This window comes from Pelecanus crispus, chromosome 1 (assembly GCF_030463565.1).
Source record: "Pelecanus crispus isolate bPelCri1 chromosome 1, bPelCri1.pri, whole genome shotgun sequence".
In the NCBI taxonomy this organism is placed as follows: Eukaryota; Metazoa; Chordata; class Aves; order Pelecaniformes; family Pelecanidae; genus Pelecanus; species Pelecanus crispus.
The window spans coordinates 131,831,796-131,853,030 of record NC_134643.1 but is presented as its reverse complement, the minus strand read 5'-3'; the positions used below and the strand labels follow the sequence as shown (position 1 = coordinate 131,853,030).

The 21,235-nt window shown below is 36.2% G+C and overlaps 1 protein-coding gene across 1 annotated transcript in view; it reads right to left on the bottom strand.

Annotated features, from left to right (window-relative positions):
- Positions 1-21,235, bottom strand: part of CFAP47 (cilia and flagella associated protein 47) — a 353,360-nt gene that overhangs the window by 57,229 nt on the left and 274,896 nt on the right. The window contains exon 57 of the mRNA XM_075714741.1: positions 14,479-14,574. Within this exon, the coding sequence (XP_075570856.1) occupies positions 14,479-14,574 (96 nt within the window). The remainder of the gene's footprint in view (positions 1-14,478; positions 14,575-21,235) is intronic.

The window sequence follows — 21,235 nt, the reverse complement described above, 5'->3', positions numbered from 1 at the left end:
TAAGCTCATTGTTAAAAACATGTTTCATTTTGTTCTTGGCTACTGAATAACATTGACTCGGTTTCAGTCCCTGCTTTTTCCTGTGAGAGTGAACACTCTTCATTACCAACATTCTGTTTTTTAGTGAGGTGGAATGAATTGCCACCAAAAATTCATTTTGGTCAGCTAAATAATTTGAGATCACTGAATCTCTCACTCTCATCTTGAATCATTTAAACATGCTTGTATTACAAAGATGAACAACACCTGTAGAAGTCAACACAGGCTAACTAACATTGCATACCAAATGGAGGGACACTATAAGTAAAGGCAGAGGTACCAAAAAGTAGGGGGGAAAAAGCATTTCCACTAAATTCAGAGTTGGGAGAATTAGGTAAATCTGTGGATCCAAGAAACAAAAATAACATAAAAATTCATTCTCGATTTGGAAAAGGGACAAATCAATAAGAAGAAAAGACTAATAGGATACAGTTGGTGATTTTTTTTAAGAGATGTAAAGCAAGCTGGAAAGATAAGGATCATCCAAAATTTCCTCAACAGCTACTGACATGCTATTATATTGTGTATTGTGGTCTTGCGCTATTGTGTGTGATAAAAGTGAATTGCTTGTTTGTGCATGTAGAAGACTTAATGTGTTATTCATACAGGTCTGAATAATAGTTCTTTTCAACAAACAACTTCTTATTTTCCTATTTAATAGAAAAGAGAAAATTGTATACAATGGCTAGAAAAAAGGAACTGTAACAGCCTCTAACAGGACTGCATACAATTCAGCTTGTGCTTTCTGCTGGTTTTATGTAGCAGAGGTAATAAAAATGGCAGCAAACCTCAGAGATTAGTTTACATTATTGGTATTCATTGTGAAAAGGGCAATACTACCTGCAATTAATAGATATCAACTTTTATGGGCTATTAACCCTTGTTTTATCTTAATATCTGTTGTGGTTTAGCCCCAGCCAGCAACTAAGCACCACGCAGCCGCTCACTCACTCCCCCTACCCCGATGGGATGGGGGAGAGAATCGGAGGAGTAAGAGTAAGAAACACTCCTGGGTTGAGATAAGAACAGTTTAATAATTGAAATAAAGAAAAATAGTAATAATAATAATAATAATAATAATAATAATAATAATAACAATATAATAATGATAATAATAATAACCATATACAAAGCAAGTGATGCACAATGCAATTGCTCACCACCCACTGACCAATACCCAGCCAGTCCCCAAGCAGCGATTACTGCCCCTCCGCCAACTCCCTGCAGCTTATATACTGAGCATGACGTCATATGGTATGGAATAGCCCTTTGGGCAGTTTGGATCAACTATTCTGGCTGTGCCCCCTCCCAGTTTCTTGTGCCCCTGGCAGAGCATGGGAAGCTGAAAAGTCCTTGACTAGCACAAGCAGTACTTAGCAACAACTAAACCATCAGTGTGTTATCAACATTCTTCTCATACTAAGTCCAAAACACAGCACTGTGCCCACTACTAGGAAGAAAATTAACTCTATCCCAGCTGAAACCAGGACAATATCTATGATGAAGGTGAAAAAGATTTAATTTATAAGGGATTTTCAGTGCTTGTGAAGCAACCAGATAAAAGTTAGACAATTCAGCCTTAAATGTTGTTGCAATATTATAGTTTTCACCTCAAAGTACAAAACAGGGATATTAAACGTTAACATAATGCAAGCAAACAAGGCAATCACAAAACATGATTTGCATTTAATAAGCTCATCTATTACAAAAAACTCTCATATGCTAGACTGAGTTTCACACCTTAAACAGGAAGTTAATAGTTCCAATTTATAAATAATAGAAACTGAGTCACATCAGGAAGTTTCATGGACTTCTTGACAGTTGCATGGAATAGTTTGCATCCTAAGCCTTCCTTTAGACCTTTGTAGGAAAATTATTTTCCAAATGTTTCACCAAACAATGATAAGAGGATCTGCTTACCTTTCAAGACTCTAGATTTTATTTTGAAACAGTCACAGCTTTAGTATGGGAAAGCTTTAGTACACCTATACTTCTGTTTCTCTGGGTTAAAGTGAATACAATGTTAAATACCTTCCTTCAAGTAAGTGGAGATTTGTGAAAATAAAATTATCAAGTACCTTAACAATATGTGAGGGTGGGAAGTACTTAAGTATCAGTACACTTTCATTACCTACTTAAATTTTTAAAGGTTATAACTCTGTTTGCAAATACAGATTAAACCTAAAATAGCATATTAACAGTAATATCAGAAGTGTCAAATCCTTGGGCATAAACCACTGCATGGTAAAGTTAATGTCTGAGCAAGAAGAGTCCCAGAAAGTCACTCTTCCAACTTTGCTTTCATGAGCCTTTAAACATATTGTCATCTCAAAAGATATTATTACCGTGCAAAGAAATAAGTTCAATTTCCCTCCACGCAGCAGGATATACTAGACCAAGTGACTATGAATGTAATAAAGCATCTTATGTATGTTGTTAACATAAACTCTGATGTCCAATGAAGAATTTTATGTTGCATGCTTCAATGGCTGTGATTACTTCTTGTAATAGTAAAGGTCATGATTCAAATACTTTTCATCTAATTGTAACATAAACCTTTGTTCTGCATTTCCTTAAGAATACCCAACTTATGTCCTATACTTAATATCAAAATCCACTCTTCTGGCTTTGGCTTATATACTATGATTTATGAGCAGGATAAGCATCACATTAAAATAGAGGCAAACACTGAGTTACAGTTAAAGCATGTCCTCCTCTTTCACACACAGCAAACACACCAGTTGTGCCCATATTCTTTTTTTCCTGGGTTCATCTGGGTTTTAGGTGGGTTTTCTTAGCTTGCTATCAGGAATGCATTTAAAAGAAATAAATATTGTTTAAACCTAAATATTATTGTAAGATGCGAGATCGTTACTAGTGTTGATGATTGAAGGTATCAACCTGATCTTATAGAATCAGAGAATCATAGAATCGTTTAGGTTGGAAAAGACCTTTAAGATCATCCAGTCCAACCATTAACCTAACACTACCAAGTCCACCACTAAACCCAATTAAGGGTCGAGTGATAATTAATTTCATGTTTCCTGTCTTGGTGGTTGGATTATTTTTTAATGAAAGTAAAACTAGGAATCATTAAGGTTGGAAAGGACCTCTAAGATCATCAGTCCAATCATCAACCCAACACCACCATGCCTACTAAACCATGTCCCAAAGTGCCACGTCTACACGTTTTTTGAATGCTTCCAGGGATGGTGACTCCACCACCTCCCTGGGCAGCCTCTTCCAATGCTTGACTACCCTTTCTGTGAAGAAATTTTTCCTAATATCCAATCAAAACGTCCCCTGACACAGCTTGAGCCCATTTCCTCTCGTCCTGTCACTAACTACTTGGGAGAAGAGACCAACACCCACCTCACTACAACCTCCTTTCAGGCAGTTGTGGAGAGTGATAAGGTCTCCCCCATGTAAACAGGAAGGGTTTCAACATAAATATTGTGAAATCTGAAAACAAGGTCCTGTATGCATCATAAAAGATAGAAGAAAAAGATAAATCAATTTTTACTGAGACTTATATGCAGAGGAAAGAGGTACCAGTGATATGCATTCTTTTTGCAAATATGCTCAGGCAGGTACAATCCCAGTAGCTTTATCAAACCAAAATAGGCTCTGCCTAATCATTCAAGCTTTGTGGCAGAAAAGTAAATCAGGGAATCCAATTCCCCCTGGTAACTGAAAGATATCAATTTTTAACGAGAATGTGAATAATTTATTATCTCCCCCATAAAAAAATATTTTGAATAATTTGTTAATCTTAGTAATAATATGACAAAATATCTAGGGAAGAGAATTAAAGCAGTGAAGTACTAAGGATATGATGTTCATTTTAATTAAATTATTCCTCTCCTACAGAGAACAGTTTTAAAGACCCCATTTGTCAAGAACTGGTGCTACAGTATTATTGATCCAGGTTATATCTTGTGAACAAGGAGAAATATATAATTTTGAGGTGAACATATAGATATCGGCATACTAAAGTATTTATCAAAATAATTAAACACACAAATAATCCCACCTCAATTCACACCACAGCAATTAGAATACATGCCTAACATACACATTTACATTTCCTGTAATTTCAGTGGAATGGAAGCAGATGTTTAAATTTAAATACTTTGCTATTTAGGGATTGCCTTACATACCTGAAATTAAACATACTCAAATATGCTACTGAATCAAGAACTTCATCCATCAGTCAGAACTACACAAATCAAATGCATCTTTCCCTATCATGAATAATTTGACTTCCTAACGTAGCTGTTAGCAGCTATTATTTAAACACATACCCTACCGCAGAACTAAACATATTATTTAAGTGTGCACAAAACTTATTATGGGATGTTTAGGGGAGAGAACACAGGAGGGAAAAGAGAAAGATTAAAGTGGATGAGGGAGGAACAAGCACAGGAGAATAAGGTAAAAGAAGATAAAAGATGTCAGTCATGCAAGCAGGTGCTGGCCAGTAAAACTGTCTGACAACACCTCAGGCTTGATCACAATCCTAGACTCTTACTAAATCCTATGTCTATCTGCTGTGTAAGTACACTCCCTACCCTGAGCCTCCGTGTGAGTCGGCCACTAGCAAAGTTCAAACTGGACTAGCCAGCAAGTAGGATGAGACCGGAGAGCCAGCTACTGAAAAGGCTGAGTCTAAGACCAGTCATTGGAGAGAACAGGGTTTTGCGTGGGTGGTTGGGTGTCAGCTGTTGTCTAATATCAAGTCAGACTAGCCAGCAAGCAGCAGAAGACCAGCATCTGGAAAGACCCGTGGTCAGCACCAGTGACTGGGTAAAGGACCAACAGAGTGAGCACACATACAGGACAGACTTTAATCTGTGCTACTACTCAAGAGACCAGCAGACATTCATTTGTAAGCTGAGTGAGAAAACATATGTGCATGTTCTGCTAGTGAACTTTGAGCTGGACTAGGCAGTAAGTAGCAGACCAGCTTCCAGAAAGACCCAACGTCTAAGCCAGTGACTGGATAAGGAGCCCAGGAGCCAGACACAAATACTGGAGAAACTTAAAAGACCATACTAATATTCAAAAGATCTGGGGAGGGTGTTAGTTCACCAATAGAGAAGGGTGTGTGTATGTACCTCCAGTGCAGTTCAATCCTAATCATCCAAACCAGCAACTGCACCAGGCTGACCATGCTGTTCATATTTAAGTTGAGTGCTGATTGTTTTCATGGGTGTGCTGGTAAAGGCACTGCTCTCTGGGTTGATCTGAATGGTTGGCTATGTTTGTATTCTCTGTGGGTGTGAGCATCTGCCGGTCTCTTCTGCAGAAGTAGCTGCTCAGCCTGGCTGCTGGGCAGGCAGGAGAAGCCCCTGGCTCGAATTCGGCTTCAGCAGAAGGGGAAAGAGAATCCTTTGTGGTCCCAAAGTCTACTGGATTCTTACCTTTCACAGTCTGAGGTTCACATTGGTTTTAAGAATACTAAGCCTTTCACTACATCACCAAGCCTCTTTAATATTAAACCTCCTCATTCAGCGAGATTTTTTTCTGCTACTGGCAACAATTTTGGGTCTAGCTATCATGTATAGTACTAAACTAAAGCCCAGCCACACTGACTCCACCAAGAAGTAGAAAATAAATATCTGTATGCCCAGCACACTCTGACGGCTTCCCTAACCAATTCAAACAGATAGTCCTGAGGACTTAGTGACTAAACTAAAAAAGAAAAAAAAATGACCAACTTTGCTTTCTATTCCTTGCTGACTGCAGTTCAGATTGAGATTTCATGCTGTTCCAACTGAGGTTGCAGTGTAAGAACATTTTTGGAAAGCAACAGAAATATGCATCTATCAAAGGGTTGTCAGATAGAATTATGGGTAGAGAAGGTAGACAAAAGAATTCATAGAGCTCTGGAAAATGTGTAGAAGCAAGGTAAACCATTTGGCAGGATAAGTATGGAATTATTTGTTTGTATAAGTTTGACTGGCGTGATTGGGTTTTACACAAATACAAGATAAAAAAAGACACTCCTATGCAACATACCGGGGTCTGTGCTACATTACACAAAATTCCAAAAAAGACTCCAGGCACATCCCTGCTGTTCACAGTCCCTCAATACAGCAGTCACACTGAGTACCAAGGGTTTGCAAAGATGTCTTGCAGTTGTTTTCTAAATATCCCCGTCCAGTGACTCCTCACACTGGCACCGGAGCCTAGGCTTCCCAAGAACATTTGATGTTACTTCAGATGAGAAAAAAAGGGTCAGAGTAGGAATCATCATACTGAAATAGATATATAAAAAGCTTAACACTCGGGAAATAAAACTTTTAAAATGAAGCTGAAGTACACAATGCTCCTGCAGGCCAGTTAAATCAAATTCTGAATAAGAAAAATCTTAAAGGCTCACTTTAAAGCATGAGCCACTATATTGAGAAGAATCGTGTTACCTCTGTGGGTAAAAATTGTTGTTTAGCTACTGAATGCATACTATATATGGTATTTGACTTTCCCTTAGCTTTTGTCTTATGTTTGTGACCCATCCTTCATTGACCAAAAAAAAAAAAAAAAAAATCAATGAAAATATTTTGTACAAAAGCGCTCGAAAAACTCAGTGTAGGAAAAAAATGAACATTAATTCAACACTGTAATTATCAAGCACTCTTAAGGCATAAAACTTCAAGGTTGAAAGCTCATTTTCAATACTGCCTTCTAGCATTTATGATTTAAAATAAAATCTGTGCCCCAGACAGTTACTTAATAAGATAAGTTTAAATTGTCTCTGATCTCCTGGACAGAATATACTAATTAAAACAAACAAACAAACAAAATTAAAGTTCAAACCAACTAGCTCTGCTTCCCCTTAGCCCCTCAGACGAGCTTGTGAAAAACATCAAATTTTATCATGATCTTCCATCTTCAAAAGTTCTTACACAAAAGGTTCGATTTCTTTCCTACACATACCTCCTAATTTAAAAATACAATATGTTAAGGTAATGTTTTCAAGAACTCTAGAATTGTTTTCAACCTCTTCTTTAGGAAAACGATCTATGTAATTGTTCCATCTTGCCATATATTTCACTATTAATATCGATACCAGTAGTGTGAGGGGTTTTTTGTTTCTTTCTTTTTTAGTCTTCTGTCCACTTTCAGCAACGTTAGACATAGATCTCCAACACTCCTTCAATGCTTTGTGAAACTCAACAGCTGGATAGGCAAGGAAAGTCAACTTAGAAACTTCAATGAAGAAATGCTACATCAGACTCAACAGCTGTAGTTCTCAATCAGGAAATTACTAGCTCATTTAGGACAGGGGGGAAACAGTCTTTAGTGTACATTTGAGGTGGAGCATGGACGTGGAAGGGTCTTGCACAGATTAATTCATGGGAGACAGAGACATGCTGTGATTATTCCAATAGCAGAGGAGGACAAGAAAAATGGATCAAAGACAGAAGTCTAGAAAATCAAGGTTCTTTAGTTCCGTTCCTCAAGAAACAACTGTTTGGTACTGCCAGCAATTTCCCAGCTGTGCATGTGTGGCTGGAAACAGAAGATTAGTGGACGTAATTTTTTATAGCCAAGTTAGAGCTGGACATAGATTTACTGATTAATTTATAAGATTCATCCTATCTGTGTCTCTGGAGTTTTCACTGAGTTTATTACCTAAACAGGTGAAGACTAGAAGCAAGAACCAGCAAAAGGGGAGAGGAGGAAGTAAGTAGCTCTGTCTTATTCAAGGACACATTCTGGCTCCATCTTGTCCATCCAAAGCTGTTATCAAATCGATTAGCAGCAATATGCTATTCTAAGTCAAAATTAATCATCTTTTTGTTTTCTATCTCTATTGAAATTGAAGGAGATAATTTCTTATCAAGTTCTGAAACACAGCAGATATTTTTAAATAGATAAATAGGCTATGATAATGTGAAATAACAGCCTCCCCTGAGGCTGATTTGCATAGTTTAAATGCTCTGAAGTGCTATACTCTGGATGTTCAGTAACAAATCATGAGATTCTGATGAAAACTCCTGCATGGCCTAGCTTAAATCTGTGAGGCAATTATAGCTTGAAGATCTGTTTTCCGTGATAAATCCACATGATAAATCCACATGCAAAGTCTTATGTGGATTTGCATGAGACTATGCAAAAGATGGGTTTCTGATGTCTTCCCTTCTTTTTACTTGCATCCTGAATATCTTTTTTCCTCTCTCTCCTTTTGCAACATCAGGAAAGCATGCTGAAGTAGATAAATAATTTCCTTATATAGTCAAGGGAATGTACTGTTCTACTCCTTCAACTCAAGGGATTGTTTTTAAAAGAACAGTAACAGAGACTTTCTGCTGCCTTTCACTTCATTAACTTTAAGTTATTTCATTAAAACAGTTGCTTGGATTTGCAAAAACACTTAAAGATATGTCCACACCATATAATTTGTAAAGAAAGTAAAACTGAAATGTAAAAAGAGTGCATATAACAGGCCCCGTAAATATATATAAAATATGGCCTGAAGACATTCCAGAAATGTACAAAGAAAAATCTTTAAGTTTTATTGTTCATTGTATTAGAATATTTCATGTTTTGATGTACCAATATACCAAGCACACCTGTTTCTGCTGAAAAGTGCATATCACTCATTAACACTATATAATTCCCACTGCCTGTAACTACGATTTCCTGTGGGAATATTTTTTAGCACAGATTCCCCAACTATTCTTTCACATGGTTAGTTTGCAGGAGTGCCTTAAAACATGACACAAAAAAGTCCTTACTGATTACTGATTTTCTCCATGTGAGGAAAGTCTTAGATGTGATGTGGCTTTAGCGAGCTCTCCAAGGTTTCTCATGCTGACAGTAGAGACAACCTGCACTCAAGAATGCCACCAGCTGGAATGCATTGACTTTGTCAGCATACCTTTCTGGAGATAAATATGGCTTAGCCTGCATCACTTGTGTTGCCATGTTACGTCCCAGTACTGACACCCTCTTTAAAAAAGCATGTTTCTCTGTCAGATATAATATGAGAACACCACTCTCTTACAATGGTTTTACCTGGTTGAGAGAGGTAAGCCAGGGTGATTCAGCAATCAGGAAACTGCCATGTACATGGAATAGGAAGGGGTCCCATGCCTACCCTTCTCCTGGAAATTTCACAAAGCAAATCTGCACCTTTACAAGCTTCTGAGTGCCATGATGGCACTTCAGAGATAACAGAACAAGGAAAAATGCTACCTGTAGGTTTAAATAAGGCAACAGTCATACAGCTAGGCCAAAGATGTCCCAAGACGGCCAAGAAGGAAAGTCATTCTGTCTTGCATACACTGTGTTCAAGAAGGCTGCTATTTTGTGGTGAGCGTAAACAATAATTTCTTCAAAAGCATATGTAATATTCAGTGTAGCAGTTCACCTGCCTATGATGCAATGCCTAATTAGGTGCAGCACAGCACCACAACTTCGGATTGACTTTACTGAGAAAATTGGTAAGGTGTGAGAAAATACCTAAGCCTTGCAAGATAAGAAAGGTAAAACCAGTCAGAATGGTAGCAGCAGCTCAAGGACTCAGTAAGAAACTACTGAAATGAAAAGATATAAAAACACTATGAAAAGAAAGCAAAGAAATAGAAGGTGGAAACTCAGCAATACCATGGGTCAACCCATTACAAGAAGGTCCTTGCTTTCATTGTTTTCTGACCTCATTCCTTCTCTATCTATGACAAAACCAACCTACCAGTCCCATGGTCCTAGACATGAAGAGTCAGACAGATGTCTGACACTTACCTGCAAAGCCTTCTGCATAAACTGTACCCAGTCTTGAAACAGTTAATGTACCCATGACACAGCATGTTGTAGAGCTATTTGGTCAGTAAAAGGGCGAACAGGGGAAGAGAAAACTCAAACTAGCAACCTCAATCCCAAGTTTCGGAGCAGCCCAGGTTCGGTTCAATTCAAACTTTTCTACCTAGTTTTATGTAATTTTTGAATTGTTTTCCTAAATTAGGTGCTCAAATTCAGTATTATTTATTGTGGCCACTGCACAATAAGAAAGCTGTCTCTCTACATTCAAGTTCAAAGTCTTCCGCACAAATAAATCCACACTAGAAGTTATTTACACTATCAAGATGATGTTCAAGAAAATCTAAATCAAGAAACATGAACTTTGTTTTTCCATATGCTAGCATCTGCACCATAGGCATTAGAGGTCCCTCTCACTGACAGAGGCAGCTTTGGACTTGATACTAGGCTGTATACTTCCTGAATGAATCTTGTGTAGCACAAGTAATTAAGGTACCACAGCTTATGAACTACTCTTGTGAAGAGCACATCTGTTGAACAGTTTTGCTCAGAAAAGTGAAAATTGATAGTTTCAAAAGGTGAAAATTTAGGGAAGGCAATAACATTAATGAAACAAAATCAAAACTAAAGAGAAGTAGCAAAAGTTCAGCACAAAGCAGGAAGACTTAAATAGATAAAACAGGAAAATACTCAGATAAGAAAATTCAAAGGAAATCTGGCACCTGAATCCTCTAGCATTTCAATAGACCTCTAATTTCTTCAAAAATAGGATAGTATCGCATATGTACCTGGTTGTTCAGTCTTTTTATTGCTTGAATGTCCCTTTTCTACAGAATCCATTACATGAGTATTGACTACTTCCTGACACAAACTCTGATGTAAGTTACGAAGTGTAAAATTATTTGTTTGTTGTGAGTGACCAAACCATGATCACAGAATGCAGTTAAAACATGGAAGAGGAAAGAGAGCTTAAAATTTTCCAACATCTCTTCAAAATAGTCTGCTAGAATGGAGAACTATTTCTCACTCCTCTTTTTTTCTAGCTCTTCAGGTCATTTTGTGATAATGAAAGCATTATAAAAGAGACAGAGACAGAGTCTTCCTAGGAACTAAGACAACCAGAAAAATCAAGTATGTTAGTTTCATTGTTTTTCAGTCTTTGAAAACAATCACAAGAAAAAACAAATTGTACATGCAGAATTACTGAAAGAAAAAAAGCAGATGTAAATAAGTATAGAATTAAAGAATAAAGTCTTGAAATCTAACATTTTACAGAAATGGCCTGAGGACCTGAACAAAATTTATGCCATTTCTTAGGTGAAATTAGTTTAAAAGCCAAATTATCCATAATCATAGTGGACTGTACATGACACAAAAAGTACGCTAAAATGCTTTCTCAAATATTGTTGAATAAAATATGAAACCATAACAGTAACATGCTTCTGAAGTGCATACACAGAATTTTGATATCTCAAATTTGATTGCCATCAAAGTAGTTTAATACTGCAGACAGCTTTTTGGAAAATGCCTCCCTAACAGTGTATACACTTATCGAATATATTTTATCTTTCCTTCCTAAGCATTTGGGAGAGTTAATAAATACATGTATTTTACACTAAAGCAAAGTTAGAATGCAAAATTAAATAGCTAATCATAGGGACCTCAGTAAAAAGGGAAAAGAGATGAACACAGAACGGGTGACATGACAGCTTTAAAATATAGAAGTTTCTAAATATAAAACTTGTGCTGAAATGTGGAGAGAGATATCTAAGAAACTAAGTTCATCTAACTGCCCTGTTTGCTGTTCTTGTTTGATGCTACACCAAGTCGTTCACAACAGACAGGCTCATTGACCACCTGGAACATCAGCTAAGCCATAAAATTCAATGACTGGAGGTTGACTGCAAAACGAGATCACAGCTTCAGTATTAGGACTGGGTGAAATAATGCAGTCCGTGTTACTGGGAAACAGTACCAAGCAGTCCAGAAGACTTACGTTGCTACTGTGAAGCCAAGGCAGGAAAAAAGGATAGTCTACCATGAGTAACAATTTCGCAGCACGGCTAGTATTTTGGCTTTCATGTAAAATCATGATGATAAAATTATTCCAAGATTCTCAGCCTATCTCACTATTTCTGAATTTCTCCCTTCAGTTTTTAGAGTCAGTGAGGAAAAAACAAGTAATTAATTAGCAGCAAGCACAGTTTTTCCACAAGCATAAAGGTTGCTCATAAAGATCTAGCAATCACATTCCAGCAAGTCTACTAAGAAGAATATTTGGTTCCAACACATTTTCAAAGTATTCTTTCTTTGTTATAGAGAACAGTGGTAAAGCAGTAACACCAGCATCTAATCGACACTTCATCTGCTGTTAAGCGTAGGGAAAAAGAAGTACAGAGTCTTTCCATAAAAATGCTTCTTAACATGATTCCACTGTCCCTGACTTGTGAGTGAGACCAGGTGCAAAAAAAGGCATGCGTTCACTGGTCTTATGGCCTCCCAGCAAGGGAGGTTAGGCTGCAGAATCCGCAGAGCAGAAGATTTACATCATTAAAATATTTAAGATCTAAAAAAATAAGTAGTGGAAAGTACAATTTATAAAGATTGCTTTGCTGGTCTAATATTTCTGTTAATTGATTGCTCTGTCAGTTTTACTAAATACATGAAGTAGATTGTTTTGGACATTTCCTCATTGCTTCTGTGAAAAAAATAAATATAAACTCATGACAACAGTTACAACTTTTATATATGCCTGTGTAAAAGTGTACATATAGAAAATTATATGATGTCCAGATCAATTCTTACATCTTCTTTTTCTTCCAAATCCTTCTTTCTATATCACTTAGAAATATTGTTGAGGCATAGTAAGCTTCAAGGAGAGAAAATAAAAACAGTTCCTTGCTAGGAACAGCAAGGTCTGCAACATCCTTTACAAAATAAAGGTGTGGCAAGTACATCTTCAGGAAAACCTGAACATTTCATTTTTCTAGCTCAGGTCTTTAATTCAAGATAGATACTATTTCTTCAAGGAAAATGGTATGTCTTATTGTGATATCTATATTAACATGAAACAAATGGTCACACATACATTTATGTAGGATACTAGCGAGGAAAATTATTTTCTTTGGTAAATAATTTAAGATGAATAATTTATCTGTGTCTTGCAATTAGAAAGCATATCTGAGAAGTAATCTATAGAAATAATTATTAGGAAAAATATTTAAATATTCTGTATAAATACAGAAATCTACCTATCTCCTATACTTCAGCAATTAATAACTTCCAATGATTAAAATACTCTAATTCTGTGGTAATCCAAGCTTTTCCATAACAATAGATAAATCGAATAAATCAATAGCTATCATATAGAAGTCATAAACAAATTTTGGTAAAACTACAACACTAAATGCAATTCATTCCTTTCCTATCCTATCTCACATTAGATGTGACCAACAATGTCATCTACAATTTAATCCAAAAAGTAAACCAAATAGTTTAATTCTTTCCAGATAGTTCAGGTCTATAGTTTCTAGATTTTATTGTCACACTTGAAATTATCAGGAACAACACAGGAAAATACAGAAAATAGTAATTTGCAACAGAAAAACTATCTTAGGGAAAAAAAAAAACCAAAACCAGCTGAAAGGACTGGCAAGTCTGAAGAGAAAGGTAAGCATATCTAGAACCAAATAATTGTGTAGTTATTTTCTACTTTGTTTTCTGTTAATTCATTAAAAGTAAAAGCATTATAAATGGTTAATTAATTTATTTTTGGAATTTCTTACCCCTTCCTTTTCTCCTTAACTGGTCCTTCAAACTAGGAAAATGTTATTTTAAAAAGAAATTTCTTAGCAATTACATATTTTTCCTTTCTGGTACTTCAGGTTTTAGGAAACTGACTTGTTGCAGGATAAATTGATCAAATAAGTATTGACAATAGTTTAAATATATCTAAAAGATTACTTTTGAAGTGTATTCATTTGCACTTATTACAAAAACATACAATTTCTCATTAAAAAATACTTTTAGAGAAGCTTTCAATTTAAATTTAATTAAGAATTTTAACAACTGATGCTTTTCTACCTAGTATTTCATAAACATTTGTATAGTGATGTTGCTCATCTTGACAGTCCTAAAACACAACTGTATTTTTTTTTATTTAATCTCTTAATTCAAAGCCTTTCCTAGGAATACATCAAGACTTCATTACTATATGGGCTCATTCACCATTTTTATATTATACTTGTAGCACCTATTATGAGGTCAGGTTGAATCCTTCTTGTTTCTTTTCACATAATCATCACTTTGACATTACACATGACATTTGTGCTTTGATGGTAAGTCATTATTTATAAAAGAAATCATATTTCAAAAGTCCAAGAAAATCATTGCAGGGGTTAGGTAAAAATAATTGTCAAAAGACGAACAATACACACTTCAGAGGAACTTTATTGGATGCACTCTGATTGTTCCTTACTTATTTAGTTTAGGTAAAACAAACAATCTTCATTGACATGGGGCTAATTCTTGTTTCCACAAGGAGCCAGATTCAACACATCAACTGATGAGTTGCACTTATCAAAACACCAAATTTTATACACACTCTAGATTTCAGGGACCATAAAAGTTCACACCTTGTAAAAAATTCAAAGTAGAACTCAAGAAATAACATACCTCGTGGCTGTTTAAGCAGAAGATGGAAAACAGATTCCTTACTGGTGGACTTGGATAGGACAGATGCATTGAGATGACAACTGGACTGCTCCTGATCTAAAAAAAAAAAAAATTTAGAAAATCATTCAGAGAAATTCATTTAGAAGTCAAAATTGATTGAACAATTTCCCTAATAAAACAGCTTCACAGGCAGAGGTTTTAAAAATACATTCTCAAATGGGAGCACATGGGCCTTTTTCCCCCCCACACCCTTTGCTTAAACGTTCTCTCAGTACTTTCCTCATTGTGATGAAGAAATAGATATAGATATAATATGGAGATCTTCTTCAATAGAATTAAAATAACACACCACCAAGAAAACCCAAAGTTTAAAATGTTTTCAGTTAAATAACATCTAGAGATTACAAAAGAAACTGTTTTCTAAATTTAAAAAAAAAAAAAAACAAACAAAAAACATGGTGATATGAAACATGTAAGAGAAAGCTAGAGAGAAACAGGTTCAGGACCAGCAGTGCTGCAACAGTAGCAGACAAGAATTGCTTTCTTGATTACAAGTTACCAGATCAAGTAACAGATTACTTCATAGAGACAGAGGATTTAGACATTATTTTGATTGTTTTCACTGATTACTCTCAATGTTGTGGATAAATGAAAAATGGGATAGGAAAAACTGGTTCGAAATCCAATTTTATAAAGAAGCCAAAGGTGTCTTGCTAAAAGAATTGACACTTGCAGGAAATGCCTTGTAGGAAATATATCTAGCAGTTAACTCCAAGAATCTGAGTCAAATAGATAGACTATATCTGAATAATGTCATATAAAAGGGTAGTAGCACTGAACGACGAACTGCTGACAAGAAGAGATGATACACAGGAATGCATCAACACAGCCAGGGGAAGACTGCCATTTGGGGTTACAGAATAAAGTTAAAATAGCTTTAAGGAACAGAACAATGAGTGAAGATGTTCAGGAAGGCAAAGAAAAGCTCTCCTGGAAATATCAAATTTCTTGCTTCTTGTGAGAAGGAAACAGCCGCAAAATTATTTCACCTCAAGAAATAAATTTTCAGATTTTGGAAACCAGCTTAGAGGTTTAAAATGAAATTTGCAATCTATAGGGAAATACTTAAAGAATTGATGGGCCCTTTCCAAATATTAAAAGATGGGTGCATAAGAAAAGGCTACACAGCCATTTTAGTATATCAATAAAGCAACTATATTGCCATCTTTCTTGACCTGAGATACTGCAGTGGCAGAAACGAGGCTATTGTGAAAGCTTTCTCTAGAATGCTAATTATTATGAAGGAATTTTTTTTTTTTTTTTTTTTTGGTCTGTTATGCAAACAAGCTGAATATGGTAAATTTTCCCTACTAGAAGAGTTTTCCAAAGGTTAAAATACCTGTTATTTATTTTTTTTTTATATCTGCCTACATATTCAGCTAAAAATTAATTTTCACAGAACCAGGTAACTAATCTCTGGAAACCATCTTTTATTTTTCTCTGAAAAATAATTTCACTGCATAAAATTAAAAGCACTAGGTTATGCTTCACGATGTTTCAAAAGTGCATTTATCAGTTCAGAAGTGCATTTATATGTTGCACATTACATTTTTAATTGGTAGATAACATCACAGTTTGAATTATGCCAAAATCAGCACAAAGTGGTGTTAGCACTTTTATTGTAAACTGATTATCCACATTCAAAACTGATTTGAAAATAATAGATTTCTTCACATTTGTATTACTTCATTCTAACACTGACTTTATATATATGCAGTAACAGTTATGTCCAATGTATTTTGCCTGAAAGAAAAATAACTGTTAGTAGCAGACTTGCCTTTGAGTATTTAGTTCAGTTACATTACAAAGTCAGAGAAGCAGTTTGAAAACATTTTGCAATGCACATTTAAGAAGCGGCAATCCCAGTTTGGAAATCTTTGTGTGGAAAAAGTCATGGCCAAGCTATTGTGCATGTAACCTCATCTTGGAAATAAGGTAAGTTTTAATAATCAGCAATATGAGACAGCTATTTTATTATGGCTGTGCACGCACCCTTACCAAAAGCAATCTTATACACTGTCACAGATACCAGTTTTGATAATGTAGATAACACTGGATTTCTGTAGAGGAACCAATTTACCTCCCCTATCCAATTCCTAATTACCACTGTAGCTTTGATCTTTTATTTGATCATGGCCCTTCAAACTTCGAAGTGAATATCCTCTAAAAAACAGCTGCACTTTCTTCCTGAAACTTTGAAATATATTTGGACCATTGAAAACGTGAAATTAAATTACCCATGTCAACCAAAATAAAGCTCTATAGGTATTAACAAACCACTAATACTTAGGGACACTTAGCCCCTGCTTTTAGGGACAGGGCAGCTTTCAAGCCCTTGGTGCACACGCAGAGCCCTGCACGGTTAGGCTGGTGGAAGAGACGGACTGTGTGGCCGCAGAGGCGGGTACAGCCGGTTGCTGTGGTCCCTTGGGGTGGCAGATTGGTGTCTGAGGAAGCCCAGCACCAAATGCACTGGCCAAGAGACCACTGGCTGCAACTCGGGGCGGTCTGGTTTACGCTGGAGATTTCAGTCCTATCAATTATTTATATCAGTTTAGTTGCTTCCGCAAAGTCTTAGTAGAAATATTATACAGCGGTATTTACAGAAGAGCAGTAACATTCAACTTGAAACAGCTGAACTAGTACAAATGGTCACTAAACCATCTGTAACAACAGTTTGCATACTCTGTAGCTCTGATCATTGGCTCATATTGGGGAAAATTACCTGCTGTCAAATAAACATTACTCCCATGAATATTCTTAATGTAGCTATGAATGCTTATGTGAATAAGAGCTGCAGATTTAAGCCACAGATACGTATCTAAATCCTATGGAGAAAGTTTATTGCTATTAAATTCAGTAAGAAAACACCAAGTTTTAGGAGGTCCAAGATTTCATCCCTTCATCACAAATTATCAGATGGTGGGTAGTTTTACTTGCTCTATAATTACCCAAAATAAAGGACTGTTTGTGCTACATATCAGTCAAAATTCACAGAAACATTTCTGAGTAGTAATGCTCTTGGGTTTGACAAAGCTTCAGAAATGCAAATGACAGCTTCAGAAATGGTCCAGATATGACAATTCCCAATTAATTTCTATTTTAATTCCTGAACTATGCAATTCTAAACATAATTTCACATCTATCTTGGGCAGAAACTGCCTATGGAACGTTACTTGAAAACAAGATACAGATAACTTCTGTAATCTTTAAAGCATTAAGTAAATCTATAAATGTTGATGTTTATTCCTTGTACACTTTAATTGAGATGCCCTATTTTCATTGTTGTCACTTTTAATTCTCTTAAGAATGAATCAAGATCAATCAAACATTTCATTTTGCCTTCTAACTTGCTACTTTCTGTCAATTTCCCCATTCTGTCCTCTCTCTGGCCTTCAATAACACCAGTAATGAGCATGACGAGTCTGATTAAATAAAGGAAGGCATTCCAGTAACTTCTTTTAATGCTAAAATATCAGTTAACAGGTTTCAAAATGATAGCAGTTTGAGTTTTATATAACTAAACCTACAGTTTTAAGTCCTCTTCTCAGAGATGGATTCAAAAACTTCTGTGAGTTACCTGCTGACAGAGTAATTTCTACTCTTTGGATTAACATTTTTCAGGAAAAAGCAGGTTTTAAGAATGACTAGGCTGTCAGTCTTTAAGGAATAAATTAAGCTTACTTTCTAGTTCAGACTAAAAAGTTTGTGGTTAACTAATTCAGATGGAAGGTTACTATTGTGGTGTCTGAAGCAATATTATTGTCTTTCCTAATTAGGCTGTACTTTCCCAAGTGTGTTCTTGCACTGCTATGAGAGATCCTAGGACAAAAATAAGCTCTTCATATCAAAACACATTAAAATAAAGCGTACATTATCACAACATGGGTAAGAGATCCGGTCTTCTCCATAACTTAGGACTGTAAATGGTCTTGAAATAAGGTTCAGTTTGGGACATCTCATTAACAAACTGATACAAGCAAAATAAACAGGGAAAACCGAAAAGGAAATTTGTGGAAGAGCAAGTTCAGAACCACCAAAGCTCAGTTCTTAGTAGGAAAGGAAGTATACTAGAAGTAACGTATTCATACTAGGATAACTTTCTCACCAGACTGATTAGCCTTGTGGGATGGCAAATTCATTCTTAAAGGTGAAAAAAACCAAGTTAATTAGCTTTTACTGTACACTGGGCTAACATATCTGCATTGCAATAGTATATACAATATCAAAGTTAGTATATTAAAATACTATTTGCTTCCTTTCCAGGTAAATTATATCTTGAGAACATGAAAGTTCAACTAAATATATAGGCCAGTATGGAAATTATTTCCCAGGATATGTAAGGGCCAGAAATAGTAAGCTGAACTTGTGCATCCATGACTTTACTTATGAGACTGATTTCTCTTCCTCTGGAAAGAGGGAAATAGGAATTACTGCAAATATTCTTACAGAGAGCAAATCATAGCATGCACAACCATGTCTAAAGACAACTTGAATGCATAACTCAGCTATCTTATTGTGATTAAAAACAAACAAACATTACTTACAAGTGACAAGCAGCAGCTGAATTAGAAAATGAATATTGCATATTAAGCTGATTAACAAATGCAAGACAGCTTTTAAAGGACAATTATGGTTTTACTTCCATAAAGATCACTGTACAAAATTTATTTTTTTAAAGAAAACTTTTCATAATTCCACAGATCATGGAAACATTAGATCATCATGATGTCAGGTCTACTGATGTGTAATGAAAAATGAAGGCTGAAAACTTCTGATGCACAAAACCACCAAATTCAGTCTTTCACTGTCTAAGCCAGTTGCCTCTGCACTGTCTCTATTACTGAAAATCTCCCTGGGACAAGTTAGTGCTCTATAGTTAGAAAGATGACAATGTTTTCACTAAAACACTTAAAACAATGCAGGTTCCACTAATGTTTCTCAGAACATCACAGTTCACTAGGTTTTAGTACTAATATTTAAGCTCTGTAAATAATTTCTGATTAAATTGCTTTGTGGATAAGTTTGATTGTTCTTTTCCATTATTTTGTGAACAGGGCATTAGATTAGCTTCTTTACAAATAATACATAGTAGTATTAGAGTACTAAACTGTGCTATCCAGCACTAGATTTATGCTCAACAAGCCAGGCAGTTTGCTTCTCATAATGGCTCTTGTTGTTGTACAAATCAGAATACCAGCTTGCACTTTACGCTAGAATAAAGTGTGCTGCACTCCATGAGGTGCAATGGGAACCTTCATACCACACATGTAAAACACACCTACATTTCAAGAGATTATATAATCAGTTACTTCCCGGTCAAATAGGGTGGGTTGCACAGCTAGGAATTCACAGTGCTTCTGTAAGTGTCTGAGCTAAGATAAGCACAAAGGGTAGATGGAACGAGAGGGGAAAATACAAAGGGTTAACATTTTAGAAGGAAAATTTCATTACTACCAATGTAAAAGTTGTATCTTCAGCTGCTCCAGGGATGATGAGTTGATGAACAAGAGCAATTAAAACAAGAGGTATACCAACAATTTATCAAGGTACCTCTGGACTGAAGTTCTACCATTCATCATATCAGCCACTTCCCTAATTTACATTGCACTCTATGTCATCATCCATGTAGTTTAATAAAGGTCTTGAATAATATAGGCCCCAGTGCTGACCCCTGGGGTACTACACTCATTACCAGCCAGAAGCTGACTGTAGAGATGTTGATCACAGTTCAGCCAGGTTTTCAACCCACTCAGCAGTCTGTTCATCAAGCCTAGAATTCCTTAGCTTCCAAACAAGAATGCTACAGGAAACAGCAACAGAAGTCTTACTAAACCATGGTATATTACATCGACTGCTGCTCCCATTTTTGCATAATCAGTCATTTCCACATAAGAGGCAATCACATTAGTCAATCATAATTTGCACTTAACAAATTCATTTGACTGCTCCTGATTACCTTGTTGACCTTCATGTGCTTGGAAAGGGACTACAAGAGGATGTGCAATTCATGGCCTACACAGACTGCGAAAGGATGTTTCCAATGATCCTACCACAGGCTGAGGTGAGGCTGATCAACCTACCACTCCCTCAGTCTTCCGTCTATCATTTTCAAGAGAAGGAAATAACATAGCCTTTTCCCAGTCAGCAGAAACATCTCCTGATCAGCATGAATTTTCATAGAGAACCATAGCCTCACAATCACATTGGCCAACTCTTTTATCGCTCTGTGAATTTCATCTGGACTTGTGGCTCTGAATGCATCCAGCTGCTCTAAGAAGTCTGCAGCCTGTTGCTCCCCTATAAGCTGCCTATCTCCCTTTCAAACCAAGTCAGTACATCCTGCGTTGGAAGCAAGTTTTGCTTGCAAAGACTAAGGCAAAAAAAAAACCCAATTGATCATTTCAGCCTTTTCTGCATTGTTTATAACTAGTTGATTCCCACCCATTCATCAATGGAGCTATCTGCATTTTTCCTAAACTTCCTTATGCAACTAGCGTACCTTTAGAAACCCTTCTTGTGAGCCTATGCTTTCCGTTACTCTTCACACCTGATCGGCTTTGGACTTCATCATTTTTTTTGCTAAGTATGCTCATGGTCCTTTTATATTCGCCTTTTGTTACCTCTTCTTCCTTCCACCTCATCTAGGTGTAGTGCAGGGAATACGTTATTGCCACTGCTAGTAACAGGCCATGGG